Here is a 23,553-nt window from a genome sequence, read left to right as displayed (position 1 = left end):
AAAAATACTCAAAATTAATTAATTTCCAACAAGTATATGTGCAGTGCAAAAAAACCAAGAAACCAAAGAAACTTTGACCATTATAATAAGGTATATGTAAGTGAAATATAATAATGCTGTACCACAAGCATCTAGGGGTTTTATAATTAAAAGTTAGATAGAGATAGCAAAAATACTCTCAATATCAACTGAATTTGATGAATAAAATAGTTCAAAAAAAACAAAAAAGGAAAAATAACAAGAACCATAAAATACGAGCAACGCGCTTAAAATAATAGAAATGAATAAATAGTGATTTAATTTGGGAAAACATCAAACTTTCCATCAAAGAGCTTTTTGAGATAAATTTAATGTAAGGGGGGTAGTTTTAACTAACCTCAAAAACAAACATACGAAAAACACCCTATATTTAAATTATTTTAAATTAAGGAGGATTCTATGCTCCACTAAACATATTAAGGTAGACCGCTAAATTAATAAAAATCAAAAGTTGTGACTTGTGGAGTAGCTTCGCTAAGAAAAGACAAGATTATGTTTCTAAGAATTTATGCAAAAATAGCCGAGGATAATTTTTGCAACCTTGTTATAAAATTTGCATGCTAATGTCAGATTCTTTTCTAATATGGCTTCTTTTAAAAGATAACAAGGATGAAAACATCCAATAAAAGCGAAGCTTAAAATATTAGACAAGTTAACATTAACAAAAATAGAGTAGTTTTTATTATCAGCAAGGATAACAACAGCCATAAAAGCGAAGCGGGCAGGCAGACTTGATTATAAAGATGCTTCATTACATTTTGTCATGTTTCTAAACATCAAGTTGAAGTTTTTTTTATATAATATAAAATCATCTACAAATGAGACAATTGCCAGTATTTTATGTATTTATAGTATTGAAAGTATATTTAGTAAGATTACTCAGATTTGGGTCCTCAATTTGGGTGATAGAAGTTCAAATTATTTTGTCGGATATCTATCCCTTAGTTTTAAGGAAAAGATTGAGAAACTTTAATCTAAAGAAGAATTATGTATAAAATAGCATAACTTTCAAAGCTAATAGGTCAAGGTTATTCCAAGATTTAACGTCCTTAGTTATGACACTGCTTGGCCGAGATTTTAACCCATTGCCTTCCCAACGATGAGTGGATTTAATATCCTTTAATGTAAGTCTTTTATGATATTAAAGAAACGCTCTTAGCTGCTAGTAAAATAGAGAAGGCTAAAATACAGTGTTTTTTTTTTTATGAGAACTTTTTTGAAAGCAATTTTACCCCACTTATAGTTATCAGAATTTAATGATTAATGGCTTATTTTCTTCGTTTTTTAAGAGAAATTATGAAACAACCAAAAAAATTACAGTTTTTGTTGAAAAAGTACAGTAAAGTTGAAAATTAAAAACTTAGGTGTCAATATCTAAAAATGGTTTTAGCGCATTTTTCTTATGTTCAAATATTCTACCTTTTGCAAGAATGGCTGCAAAACGCTTTAAAGTTGAGATATAGAGCTATAAATTTATACAGATACTATTGGGGACATGTACTAGAATAGGTCAAAGTTTGAAGGCCATATCTCAATCAGGGAGAAAGTACTGGCCCCCCAAAGTCGACTACTGAAAATCCAATTTTGAGCATAAGAAAAATGCGCTAAAACCATTTTAAGATGTTGTCACCTAAGTTTTTAATTTTCAACTTTACTGTACTTTTTCAACAAAAACTGTAATTTTTTTTGGTTGTTTCATAATTTCCCTTAAAAAACGAAGAAAATAAGCCATTAATCATTAAATTCTGATAACTATAAGTGGGGTAAAATTGCTTTCAAAAAAGTTCTCATAAAAAAAACACACTGTACAAATGAGTTTCCTTTTGATTTTTATACTTTATCAAACATTCTATTATATAAAGTAGTAAGGTTTTTTGTCTGCAGCTTGAGATTTTGATAACTGCTGAACCGATTGAGTTCTCCATTTTATGAAAGCTGTTTATAGGTTTTTATTTTCCTTACACCTTCGAATGCAGAGCTCCTAGATGCTAGAGCGCAGCAGCTAGTTTACAAAAAATAAAGTTTCATCAATAATAAAAAAAATGATTACCTTTCAAAAATGCCCTGTTCATTATCAAGATTTGGATTGAATTCATCATCAAAGGGAACTAAAACAAGGATGACAACATAAGATGCATTCAATTCCTGAAAATTTCAGTCGTCTATCTTGAATAAGAGTCAAGAAAATCATGAAAAAAATCTCTTAATGAAAATATAAAGAGTGATTACTTATTTAATCCCTGAAAATTTCAAGTATTTAACTTGAAAAAGAGCCGAGAAATCACATTTACCCCAAAACGTTTCAGACGGACTGACGGACGGATAGGCGTACATTTCAAATTATGAAGTACCTTCGCTGCATAAACTTTTGTTTTTAAGGTTCGTTTCATCGATCAGCTTTTGACAGACCTTTTGCATAAATCAATCAATCGTGCTTGTATACGAGAATATCATCACGACATGATACTTAAGTTTCAATAGTACAGGAAGGTAGGGGACATTACGGTAGTCCAAAAGTTATAACGTTCTCTTATTTATTGACTTAAAAACTTTTGTTTGGTTGCTTCATTAAGTTGAGTGTTCAAAATTTACATCTACAGAAGGGGTAATTTTGTGTATCATAATTGGGGATGTACATCAATTTATCGGCAATTATCTTATCCGTTTAGTTCCTTGGGTAAATTACCTGACGTTTCTTTGAATTCATTCTCTCCATTGTTTGTGTTGGTTGGTTTAAAATCTACTTTTTGTACAGAGGCAGACTAAAATAGAAATAGTTATTTATTGCATCGTAGTATAAACAGCTTTCCGCGGATATAGAAATGTACAATTATAAGATTAAAACCAGTTTTCTTAGCCCCGAGATGCTGAAGGCAAGGGCTGACAAAAATGGTTTTAACTTTTAATATTAGTATTGTACATTTTTATATTCGTAGAAAACTGGATATGATATGATACGATACATGATTTTTTAGTATGACTTAGAACCGGTTCAAATCTACCGGATATTAATCGGTTTCGAAGCCATACTGGAAAATACATTAAAATCACCTGATCTACGTTTTGTTTATAATATTTCTCCCAGGCCCAGAAGTCCATATTCTAAAATAAATACATATCAATGGTAGCGCAGCTACGGAATAATCAACTTTATATGTTTGTCTGTCTATTCATTCGTCCGTAACGCTATTTATGAAGTGTGTTTTTATGATTATTTAAGATAGACTGCTAATTTAATTAACCAAAGACCATTCGACCTACGACTTACTTAGTCCGCCAGTTTATCGGTCTCACTTTCTTTCTTAATATGACAACTGTACACCTGTTCTATAACTAACTTTGCCTGTTTGTCTATCCATAATTAGTTTATACTACACTACTTATGGATGCTGTTATCCTTGTAAATGAAAATACAAAATATATGTGTTTAATTTTGAGTAATCTTATTACAAAATTGTAAAACGAACCAAATTGTAAATAATTATATTACAAATAAATTATTTTTTTTTTCAGACGTTCTAATCTGTTTATTTCCAGATTCTAATCAATTATTAACAGCCAAGCTTTTCTTTAATTCTATAATAAGTCAGTAAGTCTCGTATTTTTGGGGCAAAATTGCTAGCAAAAATTATCCTATTGAAATCTTGAATATTTTGAAAATTTTTGGAACACAGTAATAGTGTCTGACTGATTATGACGTAACAAAAAAATAGCCAATGAGAGGCCACTATAAATTTTACCATTGGTCAATAACGGCCTCTCATTGGCTAATTTTTTTTTGTTACGTCATAATCAGTCAGACACTGTTGCTGTGTTCAAATTTTTGCTTTATAATGTTTGTTCTTGATAAGCTTTGCTTTCATGCAGGGATCTAAAGGGATAGGACATGCAATGGCCGATAAATTGATGTACATCCCCAAAGATTATACATAAAATTATCCCTTCTGTACATTACAATTAATGGTTGAAGCGTTTGAACGCTCAAATTAATGTACCAACCAAATAAAATTAATTTATAAATAAGTCCCCAAAGTTGTGGAACCAACGAATAAGAAAACGCCAATGTAAGATTTTGAGGACCAGTGTCCCCTCTCTCTCTGTTTTTTTGTGAATGTTGTTATCCTTGTTGATTTTGGTAAATTTGGATTTCTTTTCTTCCTGGTTTACGTTTTTTGATAAATTTTTTAGCTTTATTGCCCTTTGATAGTAAGTTAAATGTTTTTTATAATCTAATTTTCGAACTCTTAGCATCATAGATCAAATAAATTGTGATTTCATGTAAAGAAAACTATTGATAAGATACAAAATTATCTTGAAAAATAAAAAAAAAAAATTTTATGCCTACAGAGGTTTAAAGGTTTTTGGAATGGCTGAATCTAATACCTGACCTAATAAATAAAAAAAATCTTACGAAAACTAGAGTTACATTCAAAAACATCTATAAGTAGCGGAGCAAAAAAGAATCATGGAATATAAAACGGACAAAGTGAGTTATAGAGCACATGTTCACGAAACCTGTAAAGAAGACAAGGTTTATGTCTTTTGAAGCATGATCGACAGACAGACGGTCAAAATAATGTATAGACTAGATGTGCATGTTTTAGGAATCTTTACTGAAAATTTCAGGTGTCTATTTTTAATAGTAGATAAGTAAATCACATTTTCCCCATAGAAATACAGACTGACGGACAGACAAAGTGAGTTATAAAGTAGGTTCGCTACTAACAAACACACTGCAAGGGAATCTATTCTTAATAGAAAGAAAATATCTATTTTACAAATACAACAAATCTTATTTTGCTTAATTGTTATTGGTAAAATTGACCATTATATCCAGGTAGGTAGGGGGACATTGGACAATACGTTACTGGTACCCAAAGTTTTAAAACACGTTGGCTTACAAACTTTAGGTACTTTTTAAAAAACTTGTTGACAAACTTGTAATGACTAAACTTTTCCACCAATTATATTAATTTACAGTAGTGGGTATGATTATCAATTCATCTCCATTGTCTTATCCCTTTAGCTCCCTGATAGAATCTCCGAATTTGTATCTATAATACAAAGTAGAACGATGTCTGTCTGTCCGTCTGTCCGTCTGTCTGTCCGTCCGTCCCTTAAGATCTCGGTAACCACTGAACTGATTGGATTCTACTCTTCAGGGTATATACCTATTGGTCCTGTGGTGGTTTTAAGCTATTTTCTTGGGGGGTGGGACACCCCCAACCCCCCCCAAAACAAAAAAAATCCCCCCCATTTTTTTTTTTTTTTTTTTTGATGATATACAGTTTGAAGAAGATGAGGATCCAAATTTTTTTTTTTTTATGTATAATTGATATATAGTTTGAAGAAGATGAGGATCCAAATTTTTTTTTTTGATGTATAATTATAATATGATGAAGATGAAGATCCACCACATGTACTACCTTATTTTTTTAATTACCTCTTGGGGCAAAGCCCCTAGACGCTAGGGGCGAAGCCGCTAGTATAATATAACACAACAAGTTATAGAAAATTAGTTTGGGATTTTGTACAAATACAAATACAATACGCATTAGTTTTACTAATGTATTATGAATTAAAAACACCAGGAATAAATATATATATAAATTTCTTAAATGAACAAAATTCATAATTAGTTTTAATGAAATGTACTTTCTTTTTCCCCAGAGAGAGAGGGGATAATAGGCTGTTTATTACACTAGTCCCTAAAGTTTTATCATAAAGTTGAATATACAACTTTGGAAACTATAATGAATTTTCATTGGTTGTTTCATCAAGCTAGTGTTTAAACGTTTCAACCACTAATTTTAATCTATAAAAAGGGAATTTTATGTATTATGTGCATACTTTCTTATTTTAAAGAAATGTTCAATTCATATTAGTTATTACTTTATATTGCCCATTTTCCTATTTCTTCACCCCTATGAGGGGGAATAAACATATAATAAACAATTAATATAAATAGGATTAGCCCTAGTGGGATGGTGGGCATCTTACACCCCGAGGGCTTTATTAGATTTTCAGTAGCGTAGCTACTTTTTGAATTTGGGTATGTCCGTCTATTTCTACATCGATCCGTTAAAGTGCGTTAAAACGCCTAAAATTTAACACTAATTAACGAAAATGGCAACTCAAGTTTTTTTTATTACATTGAGAATATAATGTTCCCCAATTTTAACTGTTTAACACTCTACTCTTCTTTCTGGGTTCATCAAAATATTGATGCACTAATTATGAAAATTATTGTTCTTGACCAATCACACGGAATTAGTTTGTAATATAATCATTGCCCATTACAGCTGTAGGTCTAACAAGAATATGTGCACGGTGAATCAAATAAAACCGTGTCTTCCGTTTTTCTGACACAACCAAAAGGAATAAAGAAAAAACTATTATATGACCTTGTTCTCTGTAAAAAATACATCAAATATATTGAAGTAATTTTTATTATTTCAAAAACTATTATATGACCTTGTTCTCTGTAAAAAATACATCAAATATATTGAAGTAATTTTTATTATTTCAAAAATATGTAGCCGCAATGATAGGTACAAAGCATAAAAAATGCTCTATGCCACCGTGTATTAAGTAGTGCAAGAAGAATTAAGATAACTCTTTCATTTTGTACAAAAAATATCAATATTTGTTTAAAAAAAGGTCTCTCTGGCAGATTAATTTTCACCCTGGATGTCCTAAAATAGCGCAGCAATATCACCATTTGCGAGAATAATACTTTTACAAAATAGTAACAGGGTGTCTGTTAAAGTAACTTTTTATTGTAAAGTTTTAAAAATCAAACACTTTACAAAAGTCAAGCTGCCATAAAAAGGTTATTAAAGATCCATTAGTATTCAGATATCCAGCATTTTAAGCCCTAGAAATCTAGTTATCCTAAAAACATCCAGGAATCTATTTAAAGCATCCCTAAACTGGAGTGCTCTATCAATTCAGTTGTTTACGGGATCTTAACGCACAAACAAAAGAACCTTAATAATAATATATGATTTTCATTTCTTTATGATAAGAAAAAATAAGGCTCACAATATGAAAATAATAATGCTTTAGGATTAATTTGGCAAGAAACATTTTTTGATTTATCCAAACAAAACTATATTATGGTAGTACGTGAAAATACATTTTTAGTTGCGAGCCTACTATATAATGTCTGTCTGCAGTATTTCCTGGGTGGGAAGGGACACTGGAACCAAAGTTTTTAAAACCCCGATATCATGTTCGTTGGCTCAATAACGCTGTGGATGTATATCATTTTATCATTCACTCTTAAGATCTCTGAATTTTTTTAACAAAAATGTTGTTGGAGAGTTATTGCTGCGCTAATTTAGTACATAATAATCCTTGTTTTAGGGACAAAATTAGATTTCCTTAGTGTAACTTGTTACTAAAATATCAAGAAAAAAAAACTTTTGATTTCACACACTTTAACATGAAGTTTGATAATTTCATTGTGATCATTTCGCTTAAAACACACACAAACACATCCCGCTACTTTAGAATACATAAAAACTTACCTGCGGTAATAAGGACATTGTTAAATGATAATTCGCCCCCTCCTTGTCACATCTACAAACAAAATATGTTAATGCCAATGTGTCTAATCGTCATCGGAATCGCCATTTGCAAAATCATGAAAATCTTAAATTGTAATTTGTATGGAATAAAAAACTTTACTTTTTATCACAGAGTGATTTTGGTGCAGTTACAGTTGATGGGAAGTCGGGGGGACTCCGCACCCTCTTCAACACAAGAATATATCAGATATTCATGTTTTATTGGTAAACTACAGTTTAATAGATACCCCGCCCCCCCCCCCCCCCTCCAACACATCACCGTCCAATGCAAGCTTTTACATTATAGGACTGGTTCTACATATTATCCTAAATAAACCTAACCTGCCCTGAAAATAAATTTCAAAAAATTTAAATAATTGGGGGATGGGAAGTTCTTCAATAACAAAAAGAAAAATGTTGCTGCTTTATCCGTTAGAGAAGAATCAATATTCAAAATAAAAGTTTCAAGCGGAAAACTTTTTAATGAAATTCACCAACATTTATATTATCTATCTATCTATCTATCTAAGTAATATCTGTACCTGACAGTAAGAATATATTTTTCAGTTGCTTTATAGAATCTCATTCCATCCTAACAACAAACTTTAATTAATCTTTCATAAACAAATCTTCATTTGGGGAAGGGGGATAATTTTTTTTTACCTTCCCTAAAGTTTTTACCCCAGGGTGCAAAATTTGAATAGAGGGGAGTGGGAATTTTTAATTACCCCCATAAGTCTTTTGGGAGGAGAATTACAAATATTTTAGATGACAAATCCCCAAAAAATAGATGATTAAGAAACAGTTTTTAGAGGGGTTACCAAAATTTTAATATTAAGTTTAATATTTTATATTTCAAAATTTGTTTTAAACACAAGAAAGTTATAGTCATTTGAAATAGATAGGTGTGCACATAACCTGACTATGTGAGGAAAGAGGGAGGATAAGAGAGAGATAGATAAATAGAGAGAAAATGTAAGGGGGAATGATAGAGAGTAAACGAGGTGAACATAAAGATAGAGATTCTTAAATTTAAAAGTCTGAGAATAGTTTTAAAATTAAATATTTATACCGGACAAAAAAAGACCCAAACTCTTACAGAGTAGCTACGCGACTAAAAAAGTGTGAAACCTACCTTAAAGCTTTGTGCTATTGATTCGTGCTGTAACAGATCATCATAATCAAGATTGGTCTTCCCTAGAGCTAGCACTACATCCACTCCGGACCTAGATAAGTAGATGGATGTGTCTCTTTGTATTTTACTCTAAGACCTCTAAAATGTCAAGGTTTGTTTTCCATAGAGCTAGCACTACGTCCACTCCGGATCTAAACAAATAGTTGTGTGTGTGTGTCTATCTTTATATGTTACTTTAAGACCTCTAAAATGTCTAGGTTTATCTTCCTTAGAGCTAGTTCTACGTCCACATAAGAAATAAACAAGTAGTTGTGTGTGTGTGTGTCTTTGTATGTTACTTAAGACCTCTAAAATGTCAAGTTTTATCTTCATTAGAGCTAGCACTACGTCTATTCCGGATCTAAACAAATAGTTGGGTGTGTGTCTGTCTGTTTTTTTGTTACTTAAGACCTCTAAAATGTCAAGGTTTTTCTTCCCTAGAGCTAGCACTACGTCCACTCCGGATCTAAACAAATAGTTGAGTGTGTGTCTCTCTATTTTATTATGTTACTTAAGATCTCTAGGGTGTCATGGCTTGTCTTCCCTAGAGCTCCGGACCTAGATAAGTAGTTGGGTGTGTGTCTGTCTGTCCACTCCGATTCCAGATAGTAGATGGACGTGTGACTGTCTGTCTTTGTAGGTTACTTAAGACCTCTCGAATGTCAAGGTTTATCTTCCTTAGAGCTAGCACTACGCCCACACCGGATATAAACAAATAGTTGGGTGTGTGTGTCTTTATATTTTACTAAAGACCTCTAAAATATCAAGAATATGTAAGGAAATCTTCAACCTTGGGGTAAAAAAACATTAGCTAGAGAGTTATACCCTAGATTAATATACTTACTTAGTAGCATGCCACCCTAGGCTGACCCATAGGCGAGGCCAGCTATCTTCCACATAGGTATACCTATCATATCAAATAAGTATACCCTTAATTAATGTACTTACTTAGTAGCATGCCACCCCAGGCTGACCCATAGGCGAGGCCAGCTATCTTCAATCAGGTAAGACACAGATCCCTACATAAATATAATAATCATTTCCTCGACAAGTTAGAATTATCCTATCGATTTCAAACATTGCATGTTGATTCCTTTTACAGATATGTACGATTTAGAAAGTGTTGTAACTCTATAATCGATTCCAGAAAGTCCGTACGTCCATTTAAAACATGTTGATTTTTACTTTTTTGACAAATTTTTTAAATGTTAAAATCCGATTCATCTGATTTTTGTAATAAATACCGATTTCTATAACAACAAGGTACAATGTTATAAGCGAAGCATCTCTATAATAAAGTACTAATAATGTCAGCATGTCTTTAAACAGTATCCTGTATTTATGCAGTTTTGTACAGTAAGGGAGGGAACAATGGGCAATTAATTCAATTTAAGAGTTTTTGAAGAAAGGCCATGAAATCCAGAATAATCCAGAAAATTTGGTGGAAAATGTAAAGTGATTGTTGATTAAATCTAGAAAACCATAAACTAAGAAAAAAGTTCCAATAAAAAAAGCAATCATTTGAAAATTAGATTATCAGTATTACAGACTGACATAACCATTCTGTAATTAATTACTAGAAAAATCTCCGTGCAACTCTCCAGATGACAGGGAAAGAGAAAAGAGATTTGGGGGCAAGTGATGTGAACACGGAAAAAAGGGGCATGCAGGCTGTAGGGTAACTGCTAGCTGACTGGCACGCCTTCCTGCCCCTTTTTATCCTGTTTATTTCTCCCTTCTCCATTTCCCTTTCTCATCTACTACTACGTCTAAGGAGGTGGGGGAGAAGGGAGGGAAATAGAGTATGTGAGGGGGCCGTGTATTTATATTTAAACTACTCTCTGTCTGCAAAACTATATATATTCAAAACTAACACAGCGAGTAGCGGCCTTTCTTGCGCAAGTACCCAAACTCAGTCATAAACTGCTAAACTCTTGCACATTCCCTTTAAGCCAGTACCCAAAGTCTAAGACTCCTAAAAATTGAATATTCGATCCATTGTCCCCTCCCTTACTCCCTGAGTTTTGTAACAAATTGAATTAGGACAATAATACCTTGGTAGAATGTCCTCTGCCTGTAATTCCCAGCAGGACAACATCTCTGGTATGGGGCAGAACTGTGACTGGTTTTAACCATCTAATAAAAAAAAGATCATTATACGTATACATATATCATTTATATAGAAAACATTTTCAACCCCTTATTTTCATCAATTAACTTTATATATTTACTAAATATGTCCTAAATTTGAAGAATAACTTTTAGCAATAATATTTAATGGTATATCTTATTCTGTTTACAGACTATTACTATCTCTAAAAGTGCTACAAAAGACTGCGCCATTGGGAAAGCTAACCCCTCCATATTCGAAACAATTAAAAAAATCAATGGATATGATATAGTACTTAACCTATAAGGATAAATATTCTCATCCAATATTTAAAAGGAACAATCTGTATGAAGAATGAGACGTGAAATTATTTTTACCTGTCCAATGCTCCTTCACTAATGCTTAATTCTGGAAATTCTAGCTTCTGATTGGTCCAATTCTCTATTGTTAAGCCTACAGCACCCTAAACAATAATTCTGATTGGTCCATTTCTCTATTATTAAGCCTACAGTACCCTAAACAATAATTTTGATTGGTCCAATATTTTGTTAAGTTCCGATTGGTTTAATACTCTATTATCAACTTCTGATTGGTCCAATTTTCTATTGTCAAGTTCTGATTTGTCCAATTCTCGTTTGTTAAGCCTACAGCTCCCTAAATATTTTTTTTTAAAGCCAAAAATACAATTTTATAAAGAACAAGCTTACACATTCATAAGAAGCATAAAAAACACCATCCTGATTTAAAAGTAACATGAATGTTGTCCTTCTCTTTCTGAGTCTGTCTGTGTGTTTGTCAATTGTACCAAAAGATCTTGTTAATCACTAAACCAATATTGATTTCCTTTGTAATGAAGCTTCTTACAGGTTCCTAGAAGGGCTTTTAAATTATTTTAACATTCATCCTCCAAAAAGAAAACTCTCCTAGAAAAGATGGCATTTCCTATTTTTTTGACAAATTATTATTTCACATATTTATGTAAAATTACAAAAAGTTATGGCAAGATATTTTCATGTACTCAAGCAAGTGCGTGCACTTATTTGCCTTAGGGATAGGGTGGGTTTGAGTATTGAGGGTTAAAATGAAGAATCTTATAGTGCCTAGTGACGTCATACAATTAAATTGACCATTGATAGGCCAGGATACATTGTAATTGACCAATGGTTAAATGTATACAAGCCTATCATTGGTCATTTGTATTGTATGACGTCAATTTTTATTAGGCACTATAAGCTGCTTCGATAAAATCTCACTCCCTTGTTTAAAAGTTAGCTAGTATACAATCTATTAAACAAAACATTCTTTCTTCATGACAAAACTGTTTAGTTTATAAATGTAGAAATAGTTGTGGAGGGACAAGTGTTTTTAGATTGGATTAGGAGATTAAATTTCATCAAATCTTTTCTTGACCTTTCCACAGTTAGATACAACAATGCACTTTTGTAAATTTACTTTCACCTGTGTAAAAAGAGATAAGACAATTGACGATAATTTTATAAACTTTCCCAATGATAAATGATAATAAGCATAATATCCACTTTTTTGAACCAGCCTATGAAACTTCAGAATCAATTGGATATCTTGGTCAGTGATTCACTAGAGGGATGTAAAACCATAAAGGGATAAAAAAGGGGATAGCAGTCAATTCGATTGTCTATTTTAAAGGTGATGTAGATATCCCCTCTTAACTCCTCAGATCTCCATTATAAAACTTTGGGAACTAGTGTAATTCAGAGTTCAGGTTCCCCCTCCCGTCTAGTTAAATACAATAGTAGTTCATTTGTTTATCTTACTGTTTGAACTCAAATAAATAAACAAAGTAATTCATATTGTAAAAGTAAGCTGAAATAAGACAAAACTTGCATTGTCTTGTGGTAGAGTGAGGCTACTCTATAGTGAACTTTAGATAAACATTATAGATAAGATATAAATACATATTTAATTTTCTTGATTTTTAAAGGCGAAGCTTTTTTATAATAAGATAGTTCCGTACGTCTGTATGTAACGGATAGCTCTTATCGTTAATTTAAGCATGTTAGAATTGTCCTATCAAATTTCAAAATTGGCATGGTGATTACTATAGTATTTATATTCTGCCACTTCAGTCTGAAACTCTACAAGTGTTAATGTCTGTTTGTCCTACCGTTTCAGAGCTTCGCTTTTATGGATGTTGTCATCCTTGTTTTTATAGATTTTGCAAATTGTTTGCATATCTGCTTAATAAATCAGCGCAAGGCACACAAATATGTTTAATCCGTATAGTAATTATGCACCTTTTTATCATTATGAACATTATTTACATTGGTAATTATCATCTAATTAACAAGGAATATACTATTAATAAGTTGCACAAAATGCTGACAACATTACAGATTAAAAATTTAATTGTCTGCGAAATTTTGGGTTTTGTCAGGGAGGAGGGCGGCATTATAATTTTTTGATACTGGTTCGTCAAGTTCTCTTTTTCGTTAGCTTCAAAACTTTGGTGACATTTATCAAATCTTGGTGTCCAAAATCTACGGTGGGTAGTTTTGTTTATCATGGTTTGGGGTATGCATCAATTTTTATTATCATATCCCTTAAGATCCCTGGAGTAGCTGCATCTCTAAGAATATTTTTGTAGTATTGTTTAGAAAAAAAATTGCACTAAAGAAGTTGGATATACTTTTTCTTTTAAGCTTCTATCACAAAAAGTATCTGATTTTTTCATTTCTACTACTCTAGCCGATATTATACCTATTGATTTCTTATTTTGTATACCAATAAATTTCCATTACTTTTTGTATTTTATAACATTTATATTGTTTTTCGCTTGACAAATAAAGTAACATTTGCAATAAAATAAGGATAGGGTTTATGCTTCCATAGAAAAACAAGGATGACAACATCCATAAGTAGCGAAGCACAAAAATAAAATCATGGATGGTAATACGTAGATTTAAAGTGTATTCATTAATTGATTTATTGGAGAAAATAAACACGAAACCCTGTTTTATTTTGTATAATGATGACGGTCAAAGTAAATTACATAAAAGATGCTCATAACAATGGAAAAAAATTATTTTGATACTGAAATCCCAAAAAAGTTATAAATTGGACCAAAAACACCAAAGATATGGGGATTGGAAATATGCAAAATAGCAAATATAAAAATAGCAAAAACCTGCTAAAAGACAGTCTGACTTAATAAAATTTGGAAAATCGGACTATATACATCAAAGATATAGAACAATTTAAAAATAGCCAAAAACCTGCAAAAAGGAAGTCTAACCGTCATGGTTGTTTGCTTTAAACAACAGGAAATTTAATTTTGATATGTATAACTGAAAATTTTTTGAAAATCGTACCATAAACACCAAAGATATGGAGAAAAATATAAAAAAAATACAAAAATAGCCTAAAACCTGCTGAAAGGTAGTCTGGCTGTCATAGTTGTTTTCTTTAAAGGACAGGAAATTTAATTTTGATATCTATAAGTAAAAAAATTTTGGAAATCGGACCATAAACACCAAAGATATGGAGAAAAATGTGAAAAATACAAAAATAGCCTAAAACCTGCTTAAAGGCAGTCTAACCTTCATAGTTGTTTTCTTTAAACAACTGGAAATTTAATTTTGATATATATAACTGAAAAAATTTTGAAAATCGCAACATAAACACTGAAGATATGGAGAAAAATGTGAAAAATACAAAAATAGCCTAAAACCTGCTAAAAAGCGGTCCCATCGTCATTGATGTTTTATAATCAATTGTGCTCCTTAATAATGGGAACGTTGTCAAAAAATTTCAGCATTCTACCTTTTATAGGAGCTGAGTAAATCCCATTTCCCCCATAGCGTTACGGACTGACGGACTGACGGACTGACGGACTGACGGACTGACGGACGGACAAAGTGAATTATAGAGTAGCTTCGCTACTAAAAACTATATACACAGTGTGTGTACCGAAGAATCTCGCTGACCGCTGAACCGATATGGTTCTCCTCTACAGTTTATTTCTTCATAGGTCATTGGAGGTTTTTTTTGGGGAGAGGGTACCACCAACCTCCCAGGAGAAATCGCAAACATAACTACCCCATCTAGCGACGATTTATATACAGATAACTATCTCCCTCCCTTTTGCATTGACCTTTTTCGTCTACTAGCAAATTGTTTTCTGCTACTTGGCTGTGTTCATATTACAGACACCATTGGTTGATTTTCAAAGATCCAATTGAGAGTCAGCACATGGTAATTGGCATGGGAAATAAAGTTATTTAACCTCTTCACCCTCAAATGTTTTATTATAATCTAGCAGTAATGTCGTTTTAGAGATTCTAGGGGACAAAATGTAATACATTTTTTTTTACTTTTGTAGAAAATATAGTTTTAAAGAGTAATGCAATTTGCACCCATGAATGTAAAAATGAATTTAACAAAGCTTTAGCTGACCTAAGAATTAACATTGACAGTCACATAAAGAAAAATCGAGACCACGAAACTAAGTTTTAACAGAAAAATACTCATTTTTAAGTTTACTATTTTCTTTTTTATGAAGGTTAAGGAAGGGAGTGGAGTAATAACCACCGAACAAATTTTTTTTGTGTACACTGGAAAACATCAAATTTTAAAATTATAGTACGTTACCCCCTCTACCTAATTCTTTTTTTTTTGTTTGGGGGTGTGGTGAGATTACCTGAAACATCTAAATACCAAAATTTCGTACAAAGGTAAATTTATACAACAAATTGTTGGTTATGGTAATTATGGCCTACACTCCTCCCATTATAATTTCATACATTTTTGATATAAAGACATTGATATTTACAAATGAAAAAACGGTTTAGATAAGCCTAAATATTTTTAAATAGATGTGGCAACACATTTATTTTTTAAAGACAGTAAGTGAGAGCCTAGTAAGTAAATATTGTTCTTCCTTTTCATGTAGCAAGTAATGATATTTTTACGTACTAAAATGTGAGTTTGTGCTCCCAACTAAAACAGACACAGGAATGCATTTTTGTCCTTCAATTTACAAATAAAACAACCTCAGTTTATTATTTTTTCAAATTTGATAATCCTATCAATGGTAAGATTTTTTGTTTGTCCGTTAAGATCTCATTAACAATTTAACCGATAAAGTTTTTCATTTCGTGAAGGCATTACCTAGGTCCCAGGATGGTTTTAGGTTATTTCATTTTCAAATTTAATTATTTCAATGCACTAAGACTATTTTCTAACCCTTCTCACTCTCCGAATACAAAGCCCTAGAGTTTTGTGGCGCAGGCGCTAGTTCTTATATCAAAGAGAGAAAAAAACATTATTTTGATCCAAAAAGATCTGACAAACAGATTGTCTGATTTGGTTCTCCTTTTTTTAGGAAAGCTTTAAATTAGCCCTGGACATATTTTACGGGGGAGGAAATATACAGCACACTAAATAGCTATATAGAGAAGGAAAGTTAAATTGCTTACAAATTAATCTTCAGTCTAATCTTCACTGTAAGTCAGAATTTTTCACATACATATATTTATATATATACTTATGTTTTGTGGGAAATAGTTTAACATTTCTTGCCCTATATCTGTAACCCTAACAATTAAAAATTATATTTTTTGTTTAACTATCATCCTAAATCCCTGATAAACTTTTCCTTTCAACTGTGGCTAAGTGGCTGCGTCTACGTTAGCAATTTATGATTTTATCTCTCACATGCAGACAACGTGTCATAAAGTGTTAGTGTATCCAAATATAGCGCAGCAATAACAAAACTAATAGGTTATAATTTTATTATGAATATGCAGACGTTACAGAAGCTACATAAATGGTGCTTTCCCTTACAGTGCAGTGTCTTTCATTTAATCCCACAGGGAGGCCATTATCCTACAGGGCCTTTCTTTATGGTGCCCTAAACTTGCAGGTCTACCCTGTAACCAAAATAACCTAACCTAACATGACCTAAAATACACAAATACCTTTAACAGTAGCTTCGCTCCAATAAATTTCACTTTCAGGTTTCAAATTCAGATATTTTGATGACGTATTCAAATTTAGTTGGGTATACACTTCCGCATATAATCACTAGTTTTTTAAACAAATAAATAAGGTTAAGTGTTAAAAACCAAGACATTGGGGAAATTTTGTTTTATTTATAACTAGCGGCTACCTCCCTAGAAACCTAGAAATGGGTTGGGAAGTCGACTGTTCCTCATTTTCAATTTTTTTTAAGAAGTGAAATATTTTTTTTTGTGGAATATTTATTTTCTAGGAGCTATTTCTTTTGGGAGGTTGGTGGAACATGAAAAGCTGAAAAGGAGAACTATATCTGTTTCGCGGTTAAAAAGATGCTTTAGTACAGACTTAATGTTAGTTTATATAAATATTTAGAGTTCTGAATCCTGATGATCCTTTAATTGGACACAAATGCGGAAGTGAATGTACTCCAATGCTGACATAACTTAAACTTGACCTCTAATTTATCCTTTAGTCAAGGTGTGTTAGAAGCATTATGTCAGGTACGGCTATATTTCAGTACTGTTTTTTCTTCTCAATTCGTGGAAAAATTCAATTTAAGTACCCAAAGTTTTTAGCCAAAGAAAAATATAACAACTTATAGAACTTTGGTTACCACTCTAATTTACAATCCAATGTCCCCTCCCTCACTGAATAATTAATTGACTAACCTCAAATGCAGATCTTTGCACCCAGTCTTGATCTCCTAGACTTGATAATCTGTCAGTTACGCGCAACTTTCCCTTCTAAAATGTGTTAAAACAAAAATGATAACATCCATATTCCATAAGTAGAGAAGCATAAATAAGAATACCAACACGGAGATTTTAAAAGCATTTAAAGGGAAATTTTATTTTGATATCAGTCTATCTTTTATAAGAGCCGAGAAAATCACGTTTCCCCCCAAATGTTACAGACAGACATTTCAAATTATAGCATGGCTTCGCTTCTATTAATTTCTTTATTTTTATGTAATAGGCGAAACATCTTTATAATCAAGTCCTAAATATGTAGTAAGTACGTCCTTAAATAATATCCTATATTTAAGTAGTTTTGCAAAAAATGCACTTAAGATTTTGTTTATATTTATACATTTATATTCTGCTTGTTGAGTTTTAACTCTCTACAAGTGTTAATGTTAGTTAGTACTATCATTTCAGAGTTTCTTTTATGGATGTTGTAATCCTTGTTTTTTCAAAGCTGTTAGAATTCATGAAATTTAGTGTCGAACGAAACTTTAACTTCGTTTTTCAAAATGAAAACAAAAATTATAAGACGGTCTAGACATTATAAATATTGAATTTCGTAAAAACTTTCCATTTCAAGAAATCACGATAGTAGAAATATAACAGACATAAAATAAGAAGAATGACTACATCCATAAGTAGCGAAGCACAAAAAGTTATGGATGGAAAGTCAAAGTGATTTAAAGAGAAGTTGTTTAGTGCCTATAATTTTTATATTTTTATAGAAACACATCCCGAAAGCTGTGACTTTTAAGATTTATTTTTATTTTATTTAATTAAATTTTCAATATTTTGAAGAATTGTTTAAATACAAACGAAACAATTAAATTATTTACTGGATGGTATAAGTTATTTTATTAGTGTTACAGATCGACGGACTGACGGACAGACGGACAAAGTATATTACAGAGTAACTAAAAATGAAATATTACCTGAATAAAAAATGTGTGTACAAAATCCAGATCAAAGTCTTTGTCGGAGCCAAAATTGGGGTTCACTATGTTTAAAAATTATACTTTTTTAACTGATTAACTAGTAGCTTCGCTCATGGACCTGAACTATCAAAACCTCCATGGCAAACGAATTTTAACTCTATGTCAAAAAACCTTATTTAGGACAGCGTTGGTTTTGATGCTAGGGGCTAAACCCCTGATTGAAACCGCAAAAAACTTTTGGAGAAATTTAAAGTAGCTAATTTTGAATATATTCTAGTAACTGCAACATTATTATAAAGAGAAAAAAATATTTTAGAAATATTTTTTATGAAAAGTGGTTTTGTTAATAATTTAAAAGTATAATCATTCCTGAAAAAGTGAGGAATAAAACTAAGACTTGTAGCCTCATATCTTATTTTTCAAATTTTGTATTTTTAAAAGGGAATGAAAAAATGATCATATTTTGTCCCTATTCAACCCATAGTGAATAGGCATAAGAAATGGTATATTTACTAAGCTAATTCATTTTTAGTATTTCTGAAATGTATTACATTTAAACAGGTATCCTAATACAATACGATTGATGTGTATATTTCTAATAATAAAAATTAACCATTCTACACATTGAAAAAATATCACTATACTATTTTAAAGAATTTCATTCTGTTATTGTTATCACATAGAAAATGACCAGATTAATCACAGTAATTGTTAGTATTGAATAGGTAAAATATTCTTACTAGAATAATTTTTTTCTTTAAATTATTTTTATATTTACGTGTATTGAAATTTTCTCCTTTTTCAAAGAAAAACTACAATCATTAATCAAAAGTTTAAAAAGAATAAATTGAATAGTATCATATTTTATGAAATATTTACTATTTATATTTCAATTTTTTAAACCTGTGAAAACTTTCTTATATTCTAGTTGAGATCTTCTAGAGGAAATTGGACCAAGTTATGCATAATGCAATAAACGATATTTGATATACATCCCCTTTCATACTTAACAAAATTAAAGATAACAATTATTGGTTAAAAAGTTTGGAGACTGCTATTTTGAAGCGAGCAACCAAAATTTAACTTAAAAATACCAAAATAGATTTAGGCCAACATATGAGATAATATGTTAAAAATTTTGGGTACTAGTATATTTTACAGGATTTTACATCGGAATAACTAAAAATCTAATAATCAAAACTATTTTGCATATTACAAAATTAAATCTGTAAGTGTAGATGTATAATCTATAATCAAGAAAACTACATTGATCTAGTGTTGAGGACCTTTTTCGTCTAAAAGCAAATTGCTCTCTACTCGTTTTATCGACTTGGCAGTGTTAATCTTTACGACGATATTGGTTGATATTCAAAAATCCAATTAAATATCGGTACAGGGTCCAAGGAGGGGGGGGGGGGGATCTCTTCTTTAACCTCTTCCCCCTCTATTGTTTTACTTTAATATTGCAAACATTACAAAGTGTTACAATTACAATTCCTTGACATTTAAGTTATTTAGATAGAATTCAATAGTTAAATGGCTTCTCAATTATAATTCAAATTGGTCAGAATTTCGAAAGGATTTGTAATAAAGTTTTTGTAAGAAATGATAATTTAAATTAATAAAGATTTAGAAAAATAAACAAATGATTATTTGTTCATAAAAACGAAGCAATTGTAAACAAATAAAAAAAAGAACAGAAAACTTATACAACATTGAAACTTTCTGACTAAATTTAAACACTAATTCAACCAAAAAATATAAAATTAATCTTTTAGGTTTTTTTGAATGCGCAAAAAAGAGTCTACGTAGAAAAAAAACCGTAGGTTATTATTATACATACATACCCATTTTATAGAGAAACTTCACTGCCTAACTCATATATGAAATAAAGATAAATTTTGGTACCTATTCCAATATGCTTTTAAAACGTTTCACATTTAATAAAATAAAATACAAACGAGTAATATTCATCATAATTCTATTAAAAAGGTTTTCAAGTAAGGGTATTTCAAAGATTTATATTTTTAAATTATATTATAAAATTTAATTTAAATTCAAATTTAAAATAATAATTTAGATATAATACCTAAAAAAATTTATTTCTATAAATCATGTTAAAAAATACAATTTTTTCATTCTAACACATTTTTTGTTGCAGTCCTTTTAATTTCATGGGTTTACCCAAAACTTTATTTTTTAAAAAAATCATGTATTTCAACATTCAGAATCATAAAGACGTAATTTCACTATTGATTTTTCACTAAAACACTTGATTGTTATTCCATAACATATGATGCCACTTTAAATTATGTTTGTTTTTCTCTTATTTTGTCCTTGGACTTTTATTGAAAGTAAATATAATGTAGCTACATGCTCTGTCACTCTCTAACTATGACTAAATACAGAATATTGTATGTTCATGTATATATATGTATGTATGTTCTCTTCTATCCTTATCCTCTAGTATACATAGAGTTTCCTAGATATACTAACATCCCTCGGTTCAAATTTCGGTTATATAGTCCCTTTCGTGACAACGCCTCTTAAGGGGCGTTTCGTCGTATTTTCTTAGTAGCTTTTGATAGGTTATTTTAAGTTAGGCTAGGTTAAGTTTGGTTAGGTGATTGTCCCGCAGGGTCAGAACCTCCACAGGGGCTAGAAATTGGAGAAAAGCTACTGTGAAAATACGACGAAATGCCCCTTAAGAGGCGTTGTCACGAAACCGACAATACCCCATAATTTTACATTAAAACAAACGTATATTCTTTAAAATAATTATATCGAGTAAGGGGAACATGGATATTATATATACAGATCAATATATTTTTTAGCTTTCTAGTAAACTCTATTTTATCTATATTCTTTACACATTCAAAACAGAAAAGAGTTTCTTAAAATAAAAATCTACAAAACAAAATTTTCAAGAAAAAAAAATCAACATTTTAGAAAGACTGTAGGTTATTTGGATTATTTTTGTTATTATAAAATAAATCTACAAAATGAATATTCCCCCCATTCCTTTCCTCAGTTAACTTTCCAGTGCAACAATGGATTTAGAATATACGTGGATATTTATTATGACAGGAGAAAATTTTTCGTCCATTTAGGTTGCAATATCCCCACGCATTAATTGGTTGGGCCGTTTATCCAGTAGGAGTGGAGGGGATGGAGTAAAGGACGAGGATGGGGGGATCGTTATTTTAACCCGCTACAGAGTTCACTTAATATAAAATATGGGAATCTGGTGTAATATCCAAGTAATAATAAATTCATTATTTCAACCTTTCTCTCGTTGTCCTATGATAATTCTGTTCCGTAGAAAACATGTTGTTATATTTTTCTATAAATGATAAAAATACTATTATTGTATACTATAATATAAAAAACATGTTCTGCTTTGTTATTATTTCATTTAAAACGAATAAAAAAAATACTACAAGTAACTTAATACAAAAAGGGAATTTATTCCTAATAAAGGGATAAAATTGAATTTATTAAGCAGCCAATCTTTAATAGAATAACAAAAAATCTTTAATTGACAAACGGCAAAAGTAAGTTATGGAAACAGTGGTTATGAAAAAGAGAGGGAGAAAAATAATGGGGTATCTTCACAAAAAAAACCTAAGTCAATCTTAAAATTAAACAGCAACCGAAAAAATTATATTACCCTCATACTGCTATATACTTTCAGACGAACGAACGAACAGACAGATTCAGTAAATTAAATTGAGTTGTCTTTTGTTTTTTAAAAACAAAATGCAACTCAGATATTTAAAGTATCGAAAAGAAAAAAAAGAGGATAATTTGTGTTTCTTTGACTTTAACATAGCAGTCGACGACATTTACAATAGAATATATATATCAGAGCTTCAGACAGAAAAATAACCTACTACTTTATAGTTGTACTAGCTGCTGTTCCCCTGGCTTCGAGGGGCTATGTAATCAGGGGAGAAGGGAATGGCAGACCAAAACCTAAACCTGAAAATAAAACAATCTAATCTAAAACCACCCTGGAAACTACATATGTATGTGAAGCTTCACTTATAGGGAGAACTCAATTGGACCATTATATATCGTAGTCTTAAGCTTTAGATAAAAAACTTACTGATTTATTATTATATGATAGAATGAAAATGTATGTAATGTATGAAAATCAATCATATATTTACACGAAGAGTCTTAGTATTTAAATAGGTATACCTGTGTATATTTCTATGATAATTAAACTATATTAAGCTAATATTTTAAATTCACATGGTAAAAATGAGACAAACTAAAAATATATCAATTCTAACAATACTACAATGTACAGACATTTGCTATTTGTGAAGCTTCTATTTAATCGTCGTCGGTACGTCTGTCTAGAACAAGAGTTACAACAAAAAACACGATACTAAAATTGAATGCGTCATAAAATATGTTATTTATCACTGTTTAACAGTCTGCTGTTTTTTATTAAACAAAATTTTAACTAGTTTATTGTTATTAGTTATCCTATTCATCTAATGATTCCTAGAACAACAAGGTACAAGCGAACCCTAATAAAGAAAGTATCTCTTTGTAATGTATCCTGTATATAATTAATTTGTGTATTATATTGTCTATTCTTACAAACATTTTTTTTTTCTTGTTAAGATCTTGTTTAGTTCATTTGTCCTACTTTCTGATATTAGAGCTTCGCTTTTATGGATGTTGTCATCCTTGTTTACTATTGAAGCGTACAGTCTAAATATATTTTAGGTCAAAAACTTTACAAATTTGGACAGGCTTGTGTTCAATATTTTAAACAAAAACAAGGATGACTACATTCATAAATCAGCCCGTACAAATAATATTAACAAACAAAGTTTGCTTAGAAAATATCTAGAAAAAATTTGTTATGAAATAATCATGAAATGTTTGAAAACATAAGAACGATTATTTAACGACCAGAGCTATGTATTACGTACTAACAGACAGATCATGCTGTAGAAATTGTAGAAAA

General features: G+C 30.8%; 1 protein-coding gene across 2 annotated transcripts in view; it reads right to left on the bottom strand.

Moving 5' to 3' along the window:
• Positions 1-19,099, bottom strand: part of LOC145334636 (uncharacterized) — a 29,768-nt gene extending 10,669 nt beyond the window's left edge. For both annotated transcript variants that reach the window (XM_080180170.1, XM_080180171.1), the window contains exons 1-12: positions 18,938-19,099; positions 18,564-18,630; positions 17,557-17,631; positions 11,272-11,357; positions 10,839-10,920; positions 9,733-9,803; positions 8,746-8,836; positions 8,153-8,202; positions 7,572-7,623; positions 3,091-3,141; positions 2,726-2,801; positions 2,090-2,147 (exon numbers count right to left, since the gene is read on the bottom strand). In XM_080180170.1, the coding sequence (XP_080036296.1) occupies positions 2,090-2,147; positions 2,726-2,801; positions 3,091-3,141; positions 7,572-7,623; positions 8,153-8,202; positions 8,746-8,836; positions 9,733-9,803; positions 10,839-10,920; positions 11,272-11,357; positions 17,557-17,631; positions 18,564-18,630; positions 18,938-18,975 (797 nt within the window). In that variant the 5' untranslated portion in view covers positions 18,976-19,099. The remainder of the gene's footprint in view (positions 1-2,089; positions 2,148-2,725; positions 2,802-3,090; positions 3,142-7,571; positions 7,624-8,152; positions 8,203-8,745; positions 8,837-9,732; positions 9,804-10,838; positions 10,921-11,271; positions 11,358-17,556; positions 17,632-18,563; positions 18,631-18,937) is intronic.
• Positions 19,100-23,553: the final 4,454 nt, after the last annotated feature.

The sequence above is a fragment of the Acartia tonsa genome, chromosome 12 (genome assembly GCF_053477335.1).
Source record: "Acartia tonsa isolate MP-2025a chromosome 12, ASM5347733v1, whole genome shotgun sequence".
NCBI lineage: Eukaryota > Metazoa > Arthropoda > Copepoda > Calanoida > Acartiidae > Acartia > Acartia tonsa.
This window is presented reverse-complemented; position numbering and strand designations above follow the sequence as displayed.